At 51.0% G+C, this 23,165-nt stretch overlaps 1 protein-coding gene across 2 annotated transcripts in view; it reads right to left on the bottom strand.

Moving 5' to 3' along the window:
- CPNE2 (copine 2) overlaps positions 1-23,165 on the bottom strand; it is a 53,541-nt gene continuing 30,376 nt past the window's right edge. For both annotated transcript variants that reach the window (XM_026856767.1, XM_026856766.1), the window contains exons 6-16: positions 22,295-22,378; positions 19,220-19,309; positions 18,877-18,975; positions 16,776-16,862; positions 15,921-15,980; positions 13,366-13,499; positions 12,495-12,549; positions 7,836-7,887; positions 6,503-6,636; positions 1,629-1,865; positions 1-593 (exon numbers count right to left, since the gene is read on the bottom strand). In XM_026856767.1, coding sequence (XP_026712568.1) covers positions 486-593; positions 1,629-1,865; positions 6,503-6,636; positions 7,836-7,887; positions 12,495-12,549; positions 13,366-13,499; positions 15,921-15,980; positions 16,776-16,862; positions 18,877-18,975; positions 19,220-19,309; positions 22,295-22,378 — 1,140 coding nt within the window. In that variant the 3' untranslated portion in view covers positions 1-485. The remainder of the gene's footprint in view (positions 594-1,628; positions 1,866-6,502; positions 6,637-7,835; positions 7,888-12,494; positions 12,550-13,365; positions 13,500-15,920; positions 15,981-16,775; positions 16,863-18,876; positions 18,976-19,219; positions 19,310-22,294; positions 22,379-23,165) is intronic.

The raw sequence follows: 23,165 nt of genomic DNA on the forward strand, positions 1-23,165 counted from the left end.
TCTTGTTTTAAATGTCCAAGTTTCTTTATTAACCTGAGTATAACAAATATAACATGTACACAGTATAAAAATGAACATAGAGCATGACATGTACAGGTACAACACAGATACATGAACTATACAATGACTAGTTCATTGAATTATAATAATATATTAAGCATTTCATTGCTTGGAAAAAGCAAGTTTTGATTGTAAAAATTGTATCCTGTTCCACTGAAATTATACAAAGTACATTCAATACTGAAAAATGACTCAACAGAGGAGGACCAGGGCATGGCCTGGCCACTTAGTGTTACTTCAGGCTGGGACTGTACAAAATGAATCCAGATGCTTCTCTGGGATGAGTTTTAAGAATTTAGCAATTAAATTAAGAAGTACAAAGTGTTTCAGGGAGGGTATTCTTCTCTTAAAAGCATGTGGAACATGCGCTTTCGGTAGGACCAACAGGCTTCAGCAACATGCAGAGGGCACAGCCTGGCACAGCTCTACGCAGGCTCTGAGTTGATGGGTGGCAGGTTTTGGTGCTTGAAGTACTGCACGACTTGCTGGGGCAGCTCTGCCAGCACAGCTTTGGCCAGGGTCTCCTTGGGGGCCTGTGAGAGAAAGGGACAAAAGACCAGCATAAAAACAGCCACAGGGGACTGCGCAAAGGCAGTTGGGCTGTCCCCAGCTCCAGACCGAGGCATTTCATTTAATACGCCCTAGAGTCTACTGGCAGCCAGCATTTGATACACCTGAGATTATTATATTCTATGCTACACCTTCCCTCCAGGAGATAATTCACTGGTAGGGAGGAATAAAACATCCTCAGTGGATTAGAAAAAGCAGATATTGAGTAACAGCAGGTGAAATGGAAAGACATAGTTGCAAAAAGAGGGGAGATAAGCTGATTTTCTGCATCCTCTGGCAATCCTGTGCCAGCAACAGCATCCAACCCAGGGCTGACGCCTGGCCGATCAAGATGGGCAGAGAACTGCATCTCAAGTGGTCTTTTTTTTGTCTATTTTGTTTTTACTTTTACTTTTTGGGGGTTTTTTAAATTTCTTCCTTCATCAACTTTTTTCCAACCTGCAATGATGGGTCAGGCAGTGGGCAGCAGGACGCCCACATGTCCACAGCGGGGACACGTGCAGGGCCAGTGCCGGTGTGGCCCCTTTCTACAGGCGATGGGAGGGGACTGGGGGGGCTCAGGAATCACCCCCAGGGCCAGGGCAATTCAGCACATGGCACATCACAGGGAGCTGGCTAAGGCCTGAGGGGGAGCCACCGGCATGGGATCACAACGAGGGATGTGAGCTCAGTGCCACCCCAACTTGCTGTGCGAACCTGGACACTTCCTTAATTCCCTGGGTTTTGCTCCCACCTCCCTGGCAATGCCAGGAGACAGGGGGATGCTCGGATGGAGCACACGACAGAGATGCGGAGCACTACTGCCCCGGCCTGCAGCGCTGATTTACATGGTTCACACTAGAACATCACTGAGGGATGAGGAGTTTAGGGCCAGGGTAAGGCAGGCAGGTGCCAGCCCTGTGCCTTTGCCTCTACGGGGGTTGCTCCACTTCCAGGGTCGTTTCCAGGCTTGAGACCCCTTTTCTGCCTGTGGTCCCCTCCCTGCTGCCCACACTCACGTTGCGGAAATCCCGGAAGGGCACAAACTGGACAATGTCACGCACGGCCTCCTCGCCAGTGTAGGAGCGCAGGACCCGGCTGTCCCCATCCAGGAACTCCATGGCAGCGAAGTCGGCGTTGCCCACCCCCACGATGATGATAGACATGGGCAGCTTGGACGCCTGCACCACGGCGTGCCTCGTCTCGTCCATGTCACTGATCACCCCGTCCGTGATGATGAGGAGGATGAAGTATTGCTGTGGAGGGGAGGGCGGAGGGTCAGACGCAGTGGGACACGGGGACATCCTCAAGCCGTGGAGCCCATGGGCTGAGAGTGGCTGGGATGCTCTGCACATTGTGGGGAGGCAGGTTCCCCACGGTTCAGTGCTTCCCACGACAGCTGGTATCCCCCCCTGCTTTAGCAGCACCCAGAAATATCAGATTCTCCCATTCCTCCTGGTTTTTGAAAGATCATAACCAAGCAACAAACCAGCTCCCACCCAAAAATATTTTTCTGATTTACTGTAGTTGATGGAAAAAAAAAAACAAAAACAAAAACCAAACCAACCTGTGTCACAGCCAGGAGGAGTTTTGGGCCAGGACACGAGCCCAGCTGGGAGGTGAATTCCCTCCCCCCTGCTTCCTGAACACAGCAGGGCGTTTCGGGGTGGTCCCCATCTCCTGCATCCCAGCACCGGGGGGGGGGGGGGCCTGTCCCACTCTCAGAGCTTGTCTGCCCCTGCACAAAGCCGTGGGGCTCAGTGGCACTAAGCGGGGATGCAGAGGGCACCAGCAAAGTGGGGGGTGCCAGAGCAGCAGCACTAGCACCCGGTCCCCTTCTCACACGGAAAGGAGAGTGACAGGGTGGATCCATAGAGCTGGGGGAGGATGGACAGACAGACAGTCCTGCTGGACCCAGCTCAGCAAATCTGGGGCATGCAGACCCCAAAAACCTTATCTATCTCCTCTGTCTCCAGGGAAAGTAATGGCTCAATCTTAGCACATTACACAGCCTGTGTGTGCTGGAGAAATGACGAAAACAAGCACTTGAGCACATTAAAGCCCTTTGTTCCTCTCCTCATTCTTTCCATTTCCTCTGAAAACCACTAGCACAGTCGTCCTGGAAAAGCAAGAGAAGGAATGCTGCCCCAAGCCCATTTTCTTGGTTTTCCTCCAGCTCACATCTTCTGAAACCTTTCCTAAGCGTCATCTTCCCTTGACACTCCCCAGTGCTAAACTCCAAGTACAAACGAGGCTGCAGCAAGCTCTAACACAACCTGAGGACACAGGTGAGGAGCTTTTCCTGAGCCTGGGCAGGCAGCCAGCCCCTCCCCGAGCCCAACCCTTTCAAAGTATTAGCCCTATCTGCAGAGCGCTGCCCAGCGTTTAGATTTTCCCTAAATCCAAACTTTTCAGAGCAGATCACGGGGAGATGTAGGTCTGAGGAGCAAGGCCCCAACATCTGAGTCTAGAGGGTCAGACTGAACTCCAGGAGAACACCTGCATGGTCCTATGTGGTGGCCAGCACTGGGCATCGCTGGAAGCAGGACAAGTGCTGGGGCCTGACCCTGTCTGGAAACCAGTACAGGAGGAAGTGTAAAACCTGATAATGTGAACAACTTTAAGCTGCTTCCACCCCTCCTCCCCCTCCTGCCAGTATCTGTGAACAAATCAGTGCAAAACTGCCCTCTGTGCATACTCAAAAAGAAGAAACCCAGAAAGGACTCTCTCCTGTTGTTCCCTTTTTTGTGTGAAATCCACAACGGGATCAGAGAAAAATGATGTAATGTATGCAGGGGAAGAGAGGGGAGCAGAGCTCATCAAACATTTATCACAACATATTTCAGAGGCCAAGTGGAATAAGAGCTGATGCTGGGCATCATCCCCAAAGCCTGTGGGGCTGCAGCGGGGTGAGCCCATGGGGAGCACTGATACTACCAGGGGAGCCACGGGCACTGCATGGGACCATGGTGGGAGATTCCCCAGGGACCAATGACAATTTTGGTGGTGTCAGTAAATGGCAGCAGGACAGGGATGCTGGTGGCACCTCCAGGCTCCAGACACAGCAGCCAGCCAGGTGCCACCTCTGCTGAGCCATGACCAGAGCTGCTGGGGCAGGGACCACACTGGCCCCACAGCCCGATCCTCCTGGCCCCAGGTCTCCACTGACACACCCCCGGCTGCACCTTCCCCTTTTCTCCAATTTTTGTTGTTAAAAATCACCGATCTCTGAATCCACGGGGGCTTTGGGGATGATTCCTAATCGTTTGCTAATGATATCAGCAATTAGGCTCGCACACGTGAGCAAGACTTGAAGGGATTAGGCAGCATTAAGCAGCATGCAGTCAGAAAAGGGGAGGTTTGGATGCAGGGACCCCGCTGGAAAGGTGTGTTTTAAATCCCCAAAGCTTATTAATCCTTCCCCAAGAGTCAAAATGTGTCTAATCCCTCTGTCTCTCCCCCATCTCTGACACATTTTAGTCCTCCCATCCCTTAAGAGCTGACGGCACCAGTGTTTGTGATCTTTGTTGCCATGGAAAAACTACGAGTTTTTCTGGTTTTATTTGAAATGTTGGGAGCAAGTGGAAGCAAGTGGGAGCAGGAGGAAGAGGAAGGCAGGTCCAGATGGAAACCAAAGCCAGGAGCATCAGGGGTGGCTTTGCTGCAGGCGTTGGAGATGGGATGGAAGAGGAGAAGACCCCGGGAAAGCGAGATCCCTCATCAATAACGCTTTGTGCTTCCAAATAAAAAGAGCCAAACCCAGGCTTGCCTCTGATGGCACGATTAGTGCCCATTATTTAAAATCTCCCTTGATTAAACTATTAGTGCCAATGGAGGCGTGCAATTTGCATATGATTAGCGCTTCTGCTCAGTGTGGAGCCTGTGGGCTTCTCCCTCCCCCACCGATGCCTAGAGAGAAAACGGAAAAATGAGGAGCGACCTGGATTTGTGCTGAATTAAATCAAATTCAGTATTTCCTTGTGCCTGAAGCTGGGAAGAGCAACAGTGCTCAAGACAAGGCTGGAAAAGGTCCCCTTGGGGAGGAGGTTTCAGGTGTGACCCAGCTCTGCTCCAGGTAGGAATCAGGAAAGCTTCCAGGCAGCTCCTGCCACGTACATGCTGATGCCTGAGCTGAGGTGCTTTTGGCCAGCAAAACCCAGGGGCTAGACCTGCCAGCCTCTGCAGGCAGCCCATTGCCACAGGGACCCACCAGGCACCCAAGCAAGTTCTGTCTTGCAGTCTTTAGATGCTTTTTGGCACCCTAAGAGGACACCCCCGTCACCACCACCAAGGCTGGACCCATGGCTGCAGCACCTGGCACAAGCGGGTACCCTGGTGTCCCCTCAATCCAGCCTCGCCCTCCGAAACCACGCTGGCACTGGCTCCCTTGTAGCCCAGCACAACCCAGTATGGTTGTGTGAGGCCCCTGTGCTAACAAGCAGCTTTTTGACATATGGATGTGAACGGTCTGATGGACTAATTAACGGGGACTTCCAGGCCTGCTGAGCAGGAGCCCAAAGCCTGGCTCTGAGCCCTCTGCTTGTCCAAGTGGCGTGAAAAGCAATGATCAATCCAAGCCATCACATGGTTTTCTGCAATTCCCCCCTCAAATATAAAAAGCTGTCCAAAGGGAAATAGCAGAAAGGTCTTCTCCTGGCAAAAGGTTCAGATTTGGCCATCAGCCACATCAGAAACATCACACTTTACAGCACGGCACGGGCTCACTCTCTCCTGCTGTTTGCAAGGCTGGATGTGCACCCCTAGATCTCCCTGAGAGATCTTCACAGAGGAGAGGGAGATGCTTCCTCCACCTGTTTGGTATGTGTTGAAGAGAAATTAGCTAAAGGTTTGAAGTCATGCTCAATCTCTTCCCTGTTGCTCGTGTTTCCCACCCATGCCACAGCAGCAGTATCACCGTCTTAGTGACCCCTGGGGACCCCAGGGCAGTCTTGCAGCACGCAGGAGCAGGAGGTTGGTTTGAAAGCAAGAACCATGCTCCTCAGGACTACTGCTCCCCACTTATCCATAAGGACAGAGGTTGCCTCCTCAGAACAAAGCCCCCTGGAACTCAGCAGAGAATGTTTTAGGAAAAATATTAGGAGAGAACAAAGTTGTCCTTTCCTGTCTCCTGCCAGCTGTTAGCTGGCACACGTCAGGGACTCCTGAGCCCAAGCTCACGCTGGCAAGGTGGTGAATGGCCCTTGATAGTTGGGTCTGCCATGAGCACACCCCCTCCCTCTCCAGACCTTCAGAGTCCTCAGCCCCAAGTACCATTCCAGGGTGGTCTCAGCTCCCTGACTCCACTGCGCACTGGCCTGTTGAATACCCAACACCCAGCCATTCCTCAGGGGACCTTGCTGGCCTCCCCCAAGAATAAGGGAGAAATCAACCACCACTCATGATTTTATGCATCTCTAATATTCCCAGCTGACCTCCTGGGCCAGAAGGTGCCAGCCCTATTGCTTCCCATACAGAAGTTGCTCCATGCTGCTGAGTGTCAACTCTCTCACTACCATTCCCAGGGCTGTTCAATCCTCTTTGAGATAAGACATTTGTATAAATCCCAGGGACGCCCACCTCATGGCATCTCCCACCCTCATCTCAGTTCTCTCCCCAATAATTTATTTTCCACAGCTGCAGTTTTGTTGACTGTTGTCAAGTTTCTGAGTTATTTTTTGCTTCCTAAAAAGCATTTGCAATGACTCTGCATTCTCCATCTGAAGTGATGACAGCCAACAGAGAGCCCACAGCTGCAGGGACCCCAGGAACGGTCCTGGTGGGAGGACCCTGCCTCCTCGCCCACAGCAAAGGGAAAGACAGAAAACCAAGCTCAGGCTTTGCCCTCCCCTGCCCAAAACCATGGGATTGCCATCATGGGATCTTACGGACTTACGGATGCAGACTCCTGTTGGGTGGCCTGAGCTGCAAAACGGGCCACGTGGTTGACGATGGGGGAGAAGTTGGTGGGTCCATAGAAGCGGATGTGGGGCAGGCAGGCTGAGTACGCTTGGACAATGCCCTCCACCCCTTCAGGGAAAGCAGAGAAGCCAGGCATTACAATGAGCCACAGCCCAGGCCCACCCCAAATCCAATTAAGCATCATTAGCTAATGTTGTCACGGGAGCTGAAGTTAGATCTGTCTTTTTCCTCTCCAAATTCATCCAGCTCCACAAGTTTCATCCACCTCAACTCAAATTTTCTAACAGCAAAGCTTTGTTCTTTAGTCATTTTATAGTGGGTCCTCAGACCTGGGGTAAAAGAGTCCTTGTAGAGTCCACAGTCAAAGAAGGCTTTCCTTGGGTTTCTGCAGAAATCTCAGAATCAGCCAAAGCGGAGGAGCAAAAAGGGAAAGCAACTCCTGGTCTCTGAACATAACTGAAACCACACAGACATGGAGTGGAGGTAACTGAGAGAAGCAAAGCTATCCCAGCAGCACCTTCTGAGCTCCCACACTGTGTTTGGGACCTGCAGGTCACTGGAGACCCTTCTGCTTCTGCCACACCAGCACAGGGTAAATGGCTGCTCTCCTGAAAGGATGCATGGCTGTGTAATTAAAAAATGACCAATTACACAGTTAATCAGCTGATGATCAGTTCTTTGTGAAGGACCTGTCGCTGATAAGAGTTGCAGGATGGTGCCTCCTGCACCCCGTAACACCTGCAGTAAATCAGGTCCAGTGAATGTTTTATAGCTACTGGAGAGAGACTGAACAAAGCAAAGGCAGCAGAAAAGCAGATGTTCACAGCCACCTTTCATGAACCAGCGAGCAAGGTTTGGAGGCTGCCCAAGCCACTGTTTTGCTGGGGTAAGGCAGGGGACAAACCAGACAACTTCTGGAGACCACTTAGATCTGAGCAGTACTTCAGCCATGGCTGTGACCAGCTCTCAGCTGCTAAATGAAGAATTAAGTCTGAATTCCCCATCTGCTAAACAGGTCTAGTGTTTCTTGCACGCTTGCTGCAGGAGCAGACGGCTGGTAGGACACACCAGACATCAGAGTGAAGGCGGATTTTTCAGTCTGAATCCAGTTGCATTTTACCCTGGGCCTTCCTACACACCCCCAAATTTTCTCTGCTTTCATCTGAGTGCACCATTAGCATGTTCTCTGCTTCATCATTAATGTCTGTCTCTGAAGAGACCTTGAAAAGTCCCTGAGATGTTACTGGAGAAATGCAGAGGGAAAGAAGGAAGACACTGAAGGCCTCCAAGACCTAGCAGATGCTTACCTGAGCAGAATGGGTTCGTGGGATTGAAGTTAATGGCAAACTCATGGGACACCTGTGGAGAATAAAAGACCCAAATTAACACGAAGGGCCAGTGCAGAGCAGGTTGCTCACTATCAGTTTAGCTGATGCTGCAACACTGGTTTGGGTCTGATGCTTCCCTGAAGCAGGACCGGGCGGTCGCAGACGTGACAGTACATCCTGCTGAGTCAGCAACACTTCCCAGCCCTCTGCTACCCAAACAGCAAGGAGCAGATGACACAAACGTTGTCAGGGTTGAGCAGCATTTGAGGATGGACTGGCTCATCAGTCCCCCCATCACGGAGCCACCTGAAATTATCACACCACACATCCTTCTACAGCTGTCAAAGTAGGTTTGTCCACACAGCTTCTCGCTGGGTGCTCAGAGGGAAAGCACGCAGAAGGGACACTCTCACCAGCTGGGACATCTCACCAGTCACTAGGAGAAATTACTTCATCTTATTGCAGGTTATAAAGGGAGAAAAGTCAATTAACATCACAGGAAGCCCTAATTCTGGCAGCATCTTGGTTTCCCATCTCTCTGAAAGTGGCATGGCACAGCAGGAGGCAGGGAGGAGGTGATCAGCTACCAGGACAAAGCCAGCAGATGATTAGCTTCATCATCTGGGTCATCATGACGGTGAAAGGCAGCACAGGAGAGGTGACGTGAATACTTAATGTGACAGACTGCAAGTCCCAGCACAATCTGGGCTGGTTTTCATTGATCGTGAAGCCATCCCTCCTCCAAGGCAGGTGCAAGATCCTTTAGGTTTTCCACCACCTCCTTTGAAGTTGAGGGAGATGCTCTCATGAGAAGGTCCTGTGGGACACTCCAACAGCAGATAGCCCTGCACACCCTGATCCCTGGCCTGTTGCACTAGCCCATCCGGAGAAACAAAACAGCAGTGCTGGCTTCAATCACAAAACCTTCCTCACTTACTTCCACAGGGAGAGCCTGCAGACAGAAACCACAGAACGCTGCGCAATGGTTGCTTTGAACCCATCTGTGCCAGCAAAGGCAGGGCAGCTCAATGGCCGGGGCACAAGAGAGGGTCAGGACTCCTGGCCTTCAGTATGAACCTTGCCAATGTTGGCATGGGTCAACAGCTTAATTGGGGAACAACCATCATATCTGGGGGCTGAGGCATTCCTCACTCTGCCGCCTGCAATTTAGGCAACGTAAGAAGCAGAAGACTCTCAGGAGCACCAAGGATATGCAATTGCCTCTTCCAGCAGCTCTGAAAGTTGAAGGGGGTGATCTGGGCTTTCAGGCCACCAAATCAAGGGCTCTGAAACAAAAAGCTCCCACTCTGTTCGTGCCAGAATTACAAAACAAGGATATTTTCTCCCTCTCAGAAGGGTGGAGGTTTGCTGAGCTTCTCAGCCAGGGGATCGCTTCGGGACATGCATATTCATAATGCTGGCAAAACGACTGTCCTCTAAAGCGCGGTGTGAAGCAGAAGTCCTCCTGAGACTGCAAAAGCAATACGCATCTGATTCAGACTTTCCAATTATACTGGGCATTGTGTCGAAAGCAGCAGAAACTATTTTTGCAAGAGGCTGTGGGGTGGGAAATAGCAACTAAACAAAAGTAGGTCAACCAAAAGTCCTCCCCGTGCTGCAAAGCTGACGAGCTGTCGGACCAGTGAATGTCAACAGTCTGCTTGGGTCTCTCCATGCCTGTTGAGCACAACCAGTAACGCTCCCAGCCACCAGTAACCCCAGGCTTAGACACTCAGTCTGAAATGCATGACTGTGTTTTGCATACGCCTTTTCTTGTGGAAGCCTCAATTTTGGGCAATATATTCAAATTCAAATTTCTTGAATTTCAGTTGTAGCGGCCTCGCTTTTTCTTTTTTTTTTTAGATGTTCAAAATTCTGCCATACGAGTATTTATAGACAAGGCAAACAAAAATATTTCCATGTTTTGCACTGCAAAAGAGGGGTTTCTCTTTCTTTAAAGCAGCAGTGGAATGGTTTGGAGCTGTGTTCCTCACTGTCTACAGAGCAGAAACCCTGCGTGGCAGAAGTGTTGCAAAACCTCCTCTGGAGTTTTTACTGATATTATATATATGTCTTTGCTAGAAAATTCAACAGGAGGGCTTCAAAATAATAATAATTTTTTAAAAAGGATCTTGTTCCCTTTTCAGCTTGTACTTTGAAAAACTGTTTCTGTGGAGTCCAATTAAATGTATATGGAGCACTACAGGTATCACATTCACCAGTAAATGACAGAGAGAAACTCCTTCAAACCACCCCAAAGGGTAGGACATTCATCTGCAGCCAGCCTGTGCCCTCTTCCAGTCCTGGATGGAGACAGCTGTAGTTCCATCACTTCCCACAGCCTGGAGCCTGTGCCAGAGAACCGACCCTGCAGAGAGTTCTGTGCCACCTCCCCAAGTGATGCCACCCCTGCTGTGACTCAGTTTCCCTGTATATGTGAAAAAAAGGCAAAAGGATGGAAAGCGTTGGGGGTGGTATGCTGGCGAAGCTGCCAGCTTCCTTTGGCTGACCCCATCTCCCAAACCCAGTGTGACCGGTGGGGCTCTGATGTTAAGCATCAACCCCTCCGCTGTTGCCTTGCCTTTGCTCATCCCCCAGAAAACGCAACCCATCTGCTTCCCTCTCCTGTTCCCTACTGGGAAACCGCTCGAGGCTCTCTACAGAGCTGTTACACGGCAAGATGTTCTTTGACATTTCCAATGAGACTTTTGTGTGCAAAACATCTCGCTCCGACGGGTGCCTGAGAAGCTTTGGGGGAGCCATGGCAACGGGAGCACAAAGCGTCATTTAGATGGCTCTTATATCTTAATGATCTTCCCCATTTTCACTCTGCTCTGTGGGTACAACAGCCACCCTTCCTCATGTCACCCTGGGAGTATCACCGGCCACGCTGCTCCCTGCCGCCTGCCGCCGTAACACAGGGCACGGGTTTCAATGAAGAACTGCTGCTTTGGTTTTGAAATCACCCAACGAGTCTTGATGGCCAAAAAACCTTTAATGAGTGAGCCAAGACAGTGATGCACAGACCCTGAGGGCCAGATGAGCGGGGGATGGATGAAGCCTGAGGCTGGAGCAGCATAGGGCGGTGCACGGGGGATGCCTCCACTACTAACATGGGACAAGCGATGGGTCACTGCAGGCGTTGGGGCTGGTGACCATTAGGCATGAGCCAAGCACCTGGGGAGGGAGAGCTGCTCTACACTGGGGTTTACAAGGACTTAGACATCATTCTGGGAGAAAATGAGGTGTTTTTTCTGGTCGGGTTTACAGAGCATCCCCAGGCCCATGGAAGCAGTGGGAACTATTTCTGCAGCAGGATGCAGAAGGCAGCCACAATCAGCATCCTCGACCTGGTACCTGCCTCCAGTCTTGCAGGAAAGGTTATTTGCAGCCCATCCATGCCTTTCCCACCAGCACTGACCTGTCATCAGCATCAGCATCAGAGCAGGATACTCACTGTGACCCATTCCCCCAGCAGCCTGAGCCACTGTACCCTTTCCATCCTCTGTATGTTTTCCATTCCAATTCCCTTTCCCAAGTAATAAATCCCCAATGGCAGCTGGCTGTTAGTCCTTGGAAGCTGCCTACCAAGACTTTCCCACCAAAAGTGGTGAAGTGACAGACCAGAGACATTTGCCGGCCAAGGAGGATGAATCAGCTTCATAGTGCACATGGAGGGATCTTCTCCTGTGGCTGGGAAATGGTGAGAGCTCCCACTTGAGTCACATGAATTTTGGTTGCCAGGAGAGCAGAGAAAAGCGCAAAGCCAGAGAGGGCAAGACATCCCCAGCCTCGAGGGCTGGCAGTGATCAGCTTCCTGGCCTGATTGACGGCCGCTCATGACTTACGTGCCCTGCTGTGCTCAGCCCAGAGCAAAGCTCCACTTCCAACGACCACAAAAGGCTCGCTGAGATTGAACTCCAGCCCGAAGCTGGGAACTTCTCAAAACAAGCGAGCAGAAAGAAAATGCACATTAAGGGTGTGAGCAAAGAGCAACTAAAAGACCCAGACAGTAATGAAAGATGGTGGCGTCCCAGCACATCTCAGCCGTGAGAAGATGCTCCCATCAACCAGTGTGGGCTGCAGAGGCAGCCCCAGCCCCTGCCCACCTGATAAGCAGGATGTTCCAGCTCAAGCCCTTGCAGGATCAGGGTGCTTTTAACCCCTAATCACAACAAAAGATCGCAGTGGCTTTTGGAAAGCCCCTCTGCTCCAGCCCTTGCAGGCTCTGCCCACGCAACATCACATCAAGGCTACCCAGCTCCCAGCCCCCTTCCAGACTTTGCCGTTGTCTGACACATTCATCCAGGGGCCTTTTCCCTTGCCCAGAATTGTTCCTGCCTCCTGCCAGGAAAATGAATCAATGCCTGGCTCTGCCCGTTAATGCCAGGGAGCTGCTGCTTTCATGCCAGCTTAGAAGGGAAGAACAGGCTGCCCGTGCCCCATCCCTGCCTTGACACCCACCCACACTGCCACATCTCATTCTCCACCAGCTGAAATCCTGCATCCGCCCATTCCTCCCCTGCCTGACAGCTTTTCCTTGACTGAGCCAGCTGGGAAGCCCCAGCAACTCTGCTCCTGCCCAGGCAATATCAGGACAAACCCATCTCAAATGTGCAGATGGCCGCAACACTTCACCTTCCAGTCCGGTGGGAGCTGGGCACCGAATCCCAGAGCAGGAAACATCTTGTCTCTAAAAGAGAAGAAAAATGTATGGGTGTATTTACACACACGAAGCAGGCTTGCACAGCTCTTGCTATGGCCTCTCTGTGCTACCAGCTGCCCAACGCCCAGCTGCAGTGAAAGCACCAGCTAAAAAAGTGTCAGTCTTCCCTTCTCCCAAAACAACACAGTGCCTTTAAAAATCATGAGAGCTGAACAGAGAGAGATGTTCCCCTTTGGCTTCTGATCTCTAGAGAAGAAAAAGTCCAGCTTTGCTTCCTCACCCACAGGGATCAGGAGCATCCTCTTGCCCAAACACCTGAGCCTCTTGCAGATGTGTAACCCTGGAGATTTTAAAAAAATTAACTATCCATTTTGGTCACAAAATCCTGCATGGCGAGACCAACAGATTTCTGTTTTGTTTTCTCTGTCTGATGTCTGAGATGATATTTTACTGTGTTGCACACCTCAGGGTGGCTGCGGAACAAGGCAGCCTGGCAGCACAGCTACCAATGGCAAATACCAGCAAGCTGAGGGCATCTGCCTCTGCACCAGGAAAGCACCGAGTGGCTGCTCTTCAGCTGCCCCCAGCAGAGGCTTCTCCATCTCTGCTAACATATCCTTTCTCTCAACAGCAGTGATGGAGGAGAGGAGAAAACTTGTCCTTACCCTCTCCTCCTCCTGCACCCCAATGTGTATCTCCCCCAGGGAGCTTTTCAAAAGCAAGGTATTATTTGGCCCTGACTTTGCAGTCAGGAAATCAAGGTACACGCATGCCAGCAGCCCCTCAGGAAGCCAGAGAAACGTCTGCAGAACAGGGGAGGAAGCAGAAGGGCAGGGTGCTTACGAGTCATAGTCCTGGATGATCTGGCCGACAGCCCAGATGGCCGACAAGTACTCGTTTGTCCCCATGGGGTTGATATAGTGCAAAGAGGAGGGATCTCGTGGGTTCCCATTGGAAGCTGTGAAGTCAATCCCAACCTGGGGGACAAGAGAGAAGCACAGACTCGTCCTCCATTAGCAGACACCACCACAGACCCGGCCACTGAGCCTCCATGGCCTTTGAGATCCACACACAGTCCCATCAAGACCCAAACCTCAAACTTTTGAAAAAGTTTAACAAAATCCAGCTCTTCACCTTCCCTAAAAAACCTGATTAAATACTAGGTTAGGCAAAGTTATTATTACATCTACATTTTTCACCAGCAAGCGTCACATGAGGTGTCCTGAAGCAGCCCCTGCTCCTGGAGCCAGTCACCGGCATCTCCAGCTCAGGACTCTCACCACCCCTCTCTCAGGCATTAAGCTCAGGAACCGAGTAGTGTCATGGACACCAAAGCAGCCAGGGCAGCATAGGCATTTGGATCTCAAGGTCTTTGACCAAAGAGTCACAATCCTGAGAAGATCTTTCCCTCTCTTCACCAGGCTTCCCTGGGGACCAATATACACCGAGCTCTCAGGGGACTTTGCCAGCAAGGCACTAATTTTTCTCCCCCCTCAATTAGGTTTTCTATTTAAAGACATTTGTAGAAATGCCTATCTCAGACCCAGTTAAATCTGGTCAGAAGAGGCGAGACGCTGAACCACCTGATTTGAAATGACTGGGAAGGAAGAATTGGGAAGAGGCGAGCAGGAGGCGTGACTGCACTTGCCTTGTTTGCTTAGCAAATAGGCAAAACCCAAAATAACTCTGCCTGCTAAATTGAGCTCAGGGGATTCGCGAGGGATTTTGTTCTGTATCCATAATGGGAGAGGATGAACTGTGATTTGGCTGAGAAGGGACCTTGGCCTGGCTGGGGCAAGAAGACGTCACAGCCCGGGACATGCCACCACCCTGTGCCAGGGTGGCTGGTAAAACAGGCTTGACAGGACAAGGGGTCATGGTTTTAAACTGGAAGAGGGTAGGTTTAGATTGGAGGAGAGATGTCGTATGATGAAGGTGGTGAGATACTGGCACAGGTTGTCCAGAGAAGTTGTGGATGCCCCATCCCTAGAAGTGTACAAGATCAGGTTGGACAGGGCTTTGAGCAACCTGGTCTAGTGCAACGTCTCCCTCTCTACAGCAGGTGGGTTGGAGTGATGGTCTTCAAAGGTCCCTTCCAACCCAAACTATCCCATGGTTCTGTGAAAACACAACTTCTTTGCCAAGCGCCCTTACAGCCTTACCAACCTGTGGTTCACTGCGGTAACACCCACACCCGTGCACCCAGGTCCTGCTGAGCCACCATGGGGTCAGCCAGAGAGCAAGAGAGAAACTGAGGCACGGGGAGGGGGCTCAGTGGAGGCAGACAGGCACATGCCCCACTCATGCAAACATTCCACCAAGAGCAGCACTTAGGCAACAGATTTCAGAGGGATGCAGCTGGTCTGCCTCCAGCATGAGGCAAGCAGCCGGGCACAGTGCCCCCCTCTTCTCTGTGGCTTCAGCCCTTCTCTCCCCACCGTATCCCTTGGCAGGGAGGACACCAGTGACCTTTCCAAATTGCAGGGGTGTCCACGGCAGTGTCCTCCACCCAGCTCAGGCATTTCTGCAGTGTTGCACCCATTGCAAAACCCACCCAGGCTTTTGGAAATGCCTCAGGAGGGGGAGAAACCCTCCAGTAACCAGCAGTTGTTTAGATGGGGGATGGAGGGGAGATTTCTGCATTCAAGCCTAATTCACACAAGAGCTCCGTGCTACCAATAAACTTAATGATTTTCTCTTCTATCTGCTCTCCAGCACCAAGACCTTCCTTAGCACACAGAGGCAGAACAGCACACAAAAAGCTCTCCCAGTCGCTCCTGTTCCTATGGCAACTCTTCCTCCTCCTCCTCCTACTCTCCCCCCATCATGTTTTTAGATGAAACAACAAAATACCAACTGAAATACTGTGAGTGCCCGCAGCTCTCCGGATACTGCACCAGAAAAGTTTGCAGAAATTGAAAATCCTGCTTCTGCATGTGGCAGTTTCACTCAGGGTTGTAATGCCCTTGATTAGTTATTCCTGACAAGCTGTAGTCCAGCTTGAAAGAAGGTGGAAATGCCAATACAAATGCAGAAAACCATCTTGTTAACAGCCCAAAGCCTCTCAGCTGGCTTCAAAATAAGGAGAGCTTCCTTAAAAAACTGGAGGGTGTTAAACCCTGCAACGGGGAGAGAAGTCAGTAACATTTTGTGATGGGTCAGAAGGTCTTTGTGCAAGTCTGATTTTCACTCAAAGCCTAGCCAGCTCCCTCCATGCTATTGCACGCACCTGAGAATCACAGTAACAACCCCCCAAACCACATGGTTTAACAGGGAAGTTCCTCATTGCCACAAAAAGCCACCCAAGCTGGTGGCAAATCTCACACAGAACCTCCCTCCTGTTTTGACTACTGCATATGTGTGACTATAACTGGGCAAAGAGGAGCAAAAGTCCTTACAGTAAACATCAGCTGGCAGCCTCCCAGGATGTAGTCCAGGAAGGAGAAATCTCTGGTTATCTGAAAGAAAAACAATTAAAAAGTGTTTCAGCAATTTTCACAATTTTGTTTGCACAATTTCAGCAATTTTCTTGAAGAACAAAAAAACCCAAATGCATGGAAAGTGCCCAAGCCCGTGGTCACTGTGAGTTTGGGCCTTCAGGGACCTTCATCCACGCGGCAAAGCAACAGAGGAACCACTTGGGTCTCCCACAGCAGTGTTCTGGTGCCTCATGAATCACGTGGGGCCAAGCAGGGCCACGTGTTGGTCCAAAGCTGGTGTGGGATGCCTGGACAGGGATCCTTGAGAGCTGGAAGTGTTCATCATGGTGAATTGAATGAAAGATCTTCTCCTCATGGCCAAAACAATCTCACACCACCCACAGATCTGGTGCAGGAAGAGCTGTGTTGGTGCTTTCCCCGTTCCGCTGCTGCCATATGGAGGGAGGACTTCAGCAACACCCCAGCTCAGAAGAAAGACCTCTCCCTCCTGCACCCAAACTTGCTCCCAAGGAGACACCAAGCAGTTGATAGGTGCCTGCAGGCTGGGCTTCATGCAGATGCTGCCCATGTTGAACACCACCTCCTACTTGGTCTGCAGCCACCCAGGCACGAGGTGACACCAGCAACATGGTACATCAGATGCTCCAAGTGGAGAGAAACCCAATCAGAAGGGAAATCCCACTTTTATTCATGCTCCAAAGATGCTGTGCTTGGAAACACAAGGGTGCTGGAGGCAGAAGAAGGGATGGGTGGAGCTCGGGAAGGCCCAAGCTTGGTCAGGAGCAGAAGGAAACATCCCAGCAGTGTACTCACTTTGCAGGACTTGACAATGATGATCCCAGAGTTCTTGTAATTCTTTTTCTTCTTTTGCTTTTTGGGGTTAATGCACTCTATCTCGAGCTGAAACACATGAGACAGACACCGGTGTGAGAGCAGTGCTGGGCTGCAGATGCCACCACTGGCCACATCCTGCAAACACCCTCCCTCCATGTGTTTCACAGTGCTGAAGAGACATAAATGAATCACAACGAGCTACTAGTATTGAATGATGGAAACAGAGGCACAGGACCTGTTTGGGAATGGGCTGCTTATTCTTTCCAGGGTCTCTCACCATGCTCAGGACCTGGTGCGTGGCAGCTGAGACATCCCAGTGAGGCTACAGGGGTCTATGTGAAGGGATGGGGTCAAACGGGATGGGACGTGTCAAACACATGAATAATTAGGGCAGGCCACCACCTTTCCTCAGAAGCACTGGAAAGGAAAATGCCTCTTGAAAACTCAAAATATTTTTTTTTAAATTTAAGACTGAATAAAAACTCTTGTCAAAGAAGAAAGTTTACATGTGGGTTCGTCTGGGTGAGAGGGCAGGACTTGGCAGGGGGAGCACGGAGAGAAAGCTGTGTCCGTTCTTTCAGCTGCAGAAAAATGGGAAAATTTTAAATACTAAAATCTTTAAGCTTTCTCGGTGTAAATGTTGCATTTCTCTGAGTGGACAAAATAAAAAATACAAGATCTTTTGACAAAACCTCCTAACTCTGAAAAACCCAAGCAGATGGTTCAGCCCAGACCCACCAGCAGGTAGCTCACACATGGATCCCACATGGGACAGTGGTGGCCAGTCTGTGCCTTCTCCCCCAGCATCTTGCTCAGACCAGCCTGGTGATGGCCCTGGACCTGCTCAGACCAGCCTGGTGATGGCCCCAGACCTGCTCAGATCATTTGGTGACAGCCTCGGACCTGCTCAGAGCAGCCCAGTGATGGTCCTAGGGATGGCAATGAGCCAGGCTGTGGCTGGACAGTGCTGCTCCCAACCTGCAAGCCATGCCAGCGTGTGGTGCCACTTCTGTCCTCACTTCTGTACCCCCTCATCAGTGTGGCCACACGAAAGGATGACACAGGAGCCACCCCAGGGAGAAAGGATGCTGAAGCGCGATGCACAGCAGTGGCAAACAGTGGCTACTTGATTTTGGAGCCACCTTCCTCTGCCTGGAGCTCACAGCAGCTCCACTCAGAGTGGCATTAGCTGGGGAACAGCTTTACCAGGGAATGGAGGGCACCTGACCTTTCATGATAAGCCAAGCAAGGGGAAGAGGCAGAGAGAGCCCGTCCCCAGGGGGACCTGTGTTAACACACAGGGGTGCAGCAGCACAGGCATGCAGCAAGGCAAGTTTTATTCTCTTCTAACCAGCATCGATCAGGGTCCAATGGAGAGATGATTTTATTGCTAGGCTGTAGGCTGAAATTCCAGCAGAAAAACAAGCTCAACGCCAGCCTCCGGCACCATCAGCTTGTGCAGTCCTAGAAAGTCCTTCATGTCTTTGTGCCTTAGTTTCCCCAGCCATAAAATTTTTCTCATTGCACCACACATGGTGTTTTACACACCTCTACGTCCTGACCAAGACCTCCTCTTGGTTTCATAATCCTAGCAATGACAGCTCTGCTTCTTCAGGAGTCCTCACAACATGCCTTAAATCAGGTGGCATTTGCTAAGGCTTTTGGCCACCACTTTGTGGGGAAGACGGGGACACCTTTGGTCACAAAACCTCTGTGGAGTCGCACAGGAGCTGGCATTCCTGGGGACCAGGCTGCCCCAGTTGCAGACGCAGACCAGCAGCATGTCACACCTCCCCTTCTGGCCCCCAAAACCCCAAGGCACCCCATAAATCATGGGTGCTTCTCAGACATCTCATCAGAGCCCGATTTTCAGCCAAGACTGCCCAAGCCCTCTCTCTAGCTCAGATGCTTTAGCTACAACTGTGACCTGGGTCACTCACGGTGTGGGTAGAAGGAGAAAGGAAGTTGGACTTGGCTTCTTCTCAGAACAGGCTGAGGATCTCAGTGCAAGTACCAAATCCTACCACCAGCCCCGAAAAGCCCCTTCCTCATTCTTCCCCAAAAGCATGCTGGCACTTACTGGAAAGGCATCTTGGGCTTCACACATCCTGGCCACCGAGGTCTGAAACTCCCCAATGAAGTCGTGTCCCCCATCACTGTCGTAGTCATAACACATCACCTATGGTGAAGAAGCACAAATCAGCCTCAGATGCAGTAACTATCTTCTGCGAGGAGACCTACCAAAGTTCCCAACCTCTCCTGTTGGAGATCCCAAACAAGTTTGGTTTTTTTTGTTTTGGGGGTAGTTCTGCTTTGGTCTGGTTGGTTGGTTTTTTATAATAAACCAGCATGGTGTTTCAGATGTTTAATGCTCAATCTCAGAGGCTGACCACCACAATACAAGCTGAAGGGCTCCCGGTTACCTTTATCAGCTTCTCCACGTCTCCATCGCACAGTGACACCAAAGGCACAGTGAATGGCTTCCAGACGGGGTCCAGAGTGTACTTGATCACCTGGGGGATGGGAACAGAGGGATGCCCTTACAATGGGCACATCTGCAGGGGGAGATTGCCACAAAGTGGAGACACGTTGCCAAGAGCGACTCTGTGCCAGGTTCTCAGTGGGGCAGGCCAGGCAAGCTGCAGAAAGCCCCATCTCAGCCCTGATCTGCCTCTTTAACTTAAACACAGCAGCTCTCCCTTCTCAGGCTGGAGTACATGTGAGTTACAATAGATTCGTTTGCATTATGTTGGGTGATTTCTCCACCTCTGGGGGCAATTAAGTGAGGCTGCTTGAGAAAACAGCTGCAGCAGACTGGGCAGCACGAGCACAACCATGCCCAGAGTATGGGCACAACCACTTACCCCATCAGTTCAAGCCCAGCAGCTACTATGTATGCTCTCTGCATCCCACTGCTTGAACCCTACTCATTGTTTACTCCCCCCCAGCATTGCCTACACCCATCTGGGGTCTGACCACTGAGAAGATGGAACAGTGGGATGCCACAAACAGCCAGGAAAGCCAAAACACGTCCAGCATTCTTGCCTCATCTGCGTAACATCTGCTGCCTGAGCTGGAGAAATAATTGATGCTTTTTGACATTTCCTGAGAGAATGAAATCGCTTGGTGGAAACCTAATCAAACGCTAGCTGGCTGCAGGCACATGCTGCATATGTCAGAGATGCCTTCAGGGCAGGTGAAGACCCTCCTTCACAAAGGTGTGCTCACAAAGAGGAGTGAATACTAGGAAAGTCAGACACCGGCAGCAGTTAACCCTTCTCTGTGCAAGGCAAACATGGGGGATATGTGGCGTGGAGGACCTTGTTCTTCTTGCAACAGCACAGCCCAGCGAGGAAGAGGCCCGTGGCTGCTGCCGCGGGCAAACAGGCACACAGGACCTGCAACAGGCATCTTGTTTTACAGACAGGCTCTTGCGCGAGACCGGGGGAAACCCTGACAATGCAAGCACAGTTTAGTCGAGAATTTGTAAACACCTCCTCCGGGAGGCTGGGAAGAGCAGGGGGAGCCCACGCACCCTGAGATGGCGCCCGCACGCTGCTAGCCGCCGGGTCCCCAGGGTGGGAGGGGAAGGATGCGGCACCTCCATCACCCAGCGCCCAACTGGGCGTTCACACTGGCACTGAAATAACAGGCTGTAATGAGCACACTAATCCTTCCCTGCCAGACACCTCTGTGGTGGCATGAGAAGTGCCAGCATCAGACTGAGCACTGGCTATATTCCCACACCAAAACCTGCAAGAAGAGAGAACGTATTTCTTCATATCAGGCCTCAAACAATGAAGATGGTCACCTGGTATGGGATTCCTCTGAGGGCAGAGGGATACATTCAGGCTGGTAAGGAGGAGGCTGTTGCAGCACACATTACTTGGAAGAAAACCTTGCTAGACCCTTATCCAGTGAGACAAATCAGAGGAAAAATCAATATTAACATCCGCTCACCAAAAACCTGATCTGCTTATAGAGCTCCCAGCAATGGCTGGTGCACAGCCACACTCCCAATTCCCACGCTTCTTCCAGGAGGAAGGGCTGCAGGTCACTCAAAATCCCCACATCTGAGAAATACATCTCAGTGAGTCAAAGCCCAGCTACCCACACATAACGAGGAGGAAACAACCAAACAAGGTCCCAGCCTGCTCCTGCAGAAGAGAAATACTAAGGTCGATATGAATTAAATATGCACAGAAACGTGTGTGGGAAAGCACCAAAAAATAAACAGCAGAGCTAGGGTTAAAAGGACGGCCTACATCGGTACCACAGGACACACAGTGTTACACACATCCTGGAGCTCATGTGCATGTGGGTGTGCAAGTGAAGGAAATCCTCATGGACTTTTCACAGCAGTGGTAAAAACCAGCGTATGGAGAGACTTTGTAAATAAATACCACCCTCTTCTGCGTGAGTTCACACTGTATTTTGTTAAGCAATTTGCTGTGGTGGGACAGTGACGTCCTTAACCAAGACTTGAGGGGACAAGACAAAGACAGGGGTGAGATGGAGATGGGAAAAGGAGGGGTGGGAGATGAGGTATGATGGGACTCTCCTCCTCCAACACAGGGGTTGCTGTGAGCCCCTCCTGCAGCTAATGCCCCCTCCCCTTTCTGCCAGCTGCCAAGAGCTACATGAAAAAAAAAAAAAAAAAAAAAAAAAAAAGCCATGAAACAAGCTTTGAAGAGGGGGAAAAAAAGCTGTTGAAAAGTAATTATTAGCCTGGTTTTACATCAGAAGCCAGCCTTTTGCCTCTCCCAGCAAACACCCCTGCAGGCGTGCTTCTCCCTGACCGTGCTGTGCCTCTTATTCATAATATCTCTGGTTTTAGCAGCTTGACAACATAACTAGAAGGGTGCTCAGCTCGAAATATCATAGCGGGTATAAATGCAGGACAGGGAAGGGTCAGTTGCCCCTGACTGTACCCACTGGGATGCTGGTACAGGTCTCTGCCTTCTCAGGCAGGGCTCCAGCTCTGTTGGACACAAGTCTGAGTGCTGTGCAGAGAAGCTGGACATGCCTGAGCATCCTCCCAGGTTAGCTGAGGATCTGGCAAAAGCTCGTTTTAACCTTTCCCTGCTGCTGTTCTGTGGGCTGCCTCTCACCACCTCTCTCTACCATCTCCCCACATCACAGCTCATCCTGCTGCTCCTGCAAGCTCCTGCAAGTGGAAGGAAAAAGGTCCAGGGCTCAGCCCATGCTCAGGGTGAGCTTAGAGGTTACCACAGGTTAGAGGACAACCTCCATCTCTGCTTGGTAGATACAGTACTGTGTAATACAGAACATATCTCAAGACCTTGCTGGCTTCAGTAAATCTTCATCTGCTGGAGTCCAGCAGCCTCAGCTGGACACTAGGAAGGCAGCTGTAAAGTTCTGAAATCCCTGGGTCCTACCCTGCTTTATGGGTGATGGATAAGATAACGCCATGAAGAGCAAGAGGACCTGATATAAGGTAGTGGTGTCTCAGCACCTTGGGTTAGAGTCATGCTCACCTCTGTTCTGTGGACCAGCATCCATTTCCCATCATCACCTGGTTTATAAAACTCCAAGAAGGGGTCTGACTTTCCAAACAGGTCCTGGGGGAGAAGAACAGGGGGGGTTACACAGTGCTCTGCAAGCAGCGACAGCCGGTCCAAGAGAGATCTCCTTCCCCAAGGAGTGCCACCCCTGCAGACACCCTCCTGTCCTCAGGAGACCATCTCAAGCATGCTGGCAAACAGGCAGCCCCCACAGGCCACACCTCTGTGGCCTGGGCACACAAATCCTCTTGACGTTTGCACTGTGTTTTGGCACTGATACGGCGGGCGAGTCGGCACCCCGGCACACAGCGGTGGGCTTTGCTGGTGGGTGCCTGCCACCCAGCGAGCTCTCTGGACACATGTCACAGAAAACAACCCCAGCTGGGGAGGCAGCTGCTTTTGGTCTTAGAAAAACATCTAAAGCTTCAAAGGAAAAACAGAATTATGAAGTGCACGAGTGTCTTGGGGGAAAAAGGAAAAAAACCACCCTCCTACACACAGCCATAAAGCATGAGCAGAGGAAATCTTTAAGGAGCAAACTGCCCTGGTGTTGACAGAGATCATGTAACACCCTCTGAGATATGCAGCCCTGAGTCAGTGTGTGCTGCCTTTCCTGCCAGTGTCTCCTCAGATATTCCCCCGATAAAGGGCTGCTGGTGTATGAGAAATATGTACACATACACAAGCATCCTTGCTGGTTATTGCACGGGGGCTACTTTGGGGCACTCATAGCCCAGAGAGGAGGGTGACACTTGTGGCACTGACATGAGGAAACTCCAATATTTCTAAGCAGAACCAAGAACCGAGCCCAAAATGTTCCAAATGATTGAGAACTCAAGCCATT

This window comes from Athene cunicularia (assembly GCF_003259725.1).
Source record: "Athene cunicularia isolate RWA chromosome 11 unlocalized genomic scaffold, athCun1 chr11_part1, whole genome shotgun sequence".
NCBI classification, from domain to species: Eukaryota; Metazoa; Chordata; class Aves; order Strigiformes; family Strigidae; genus Athene; species Athene cunicularia.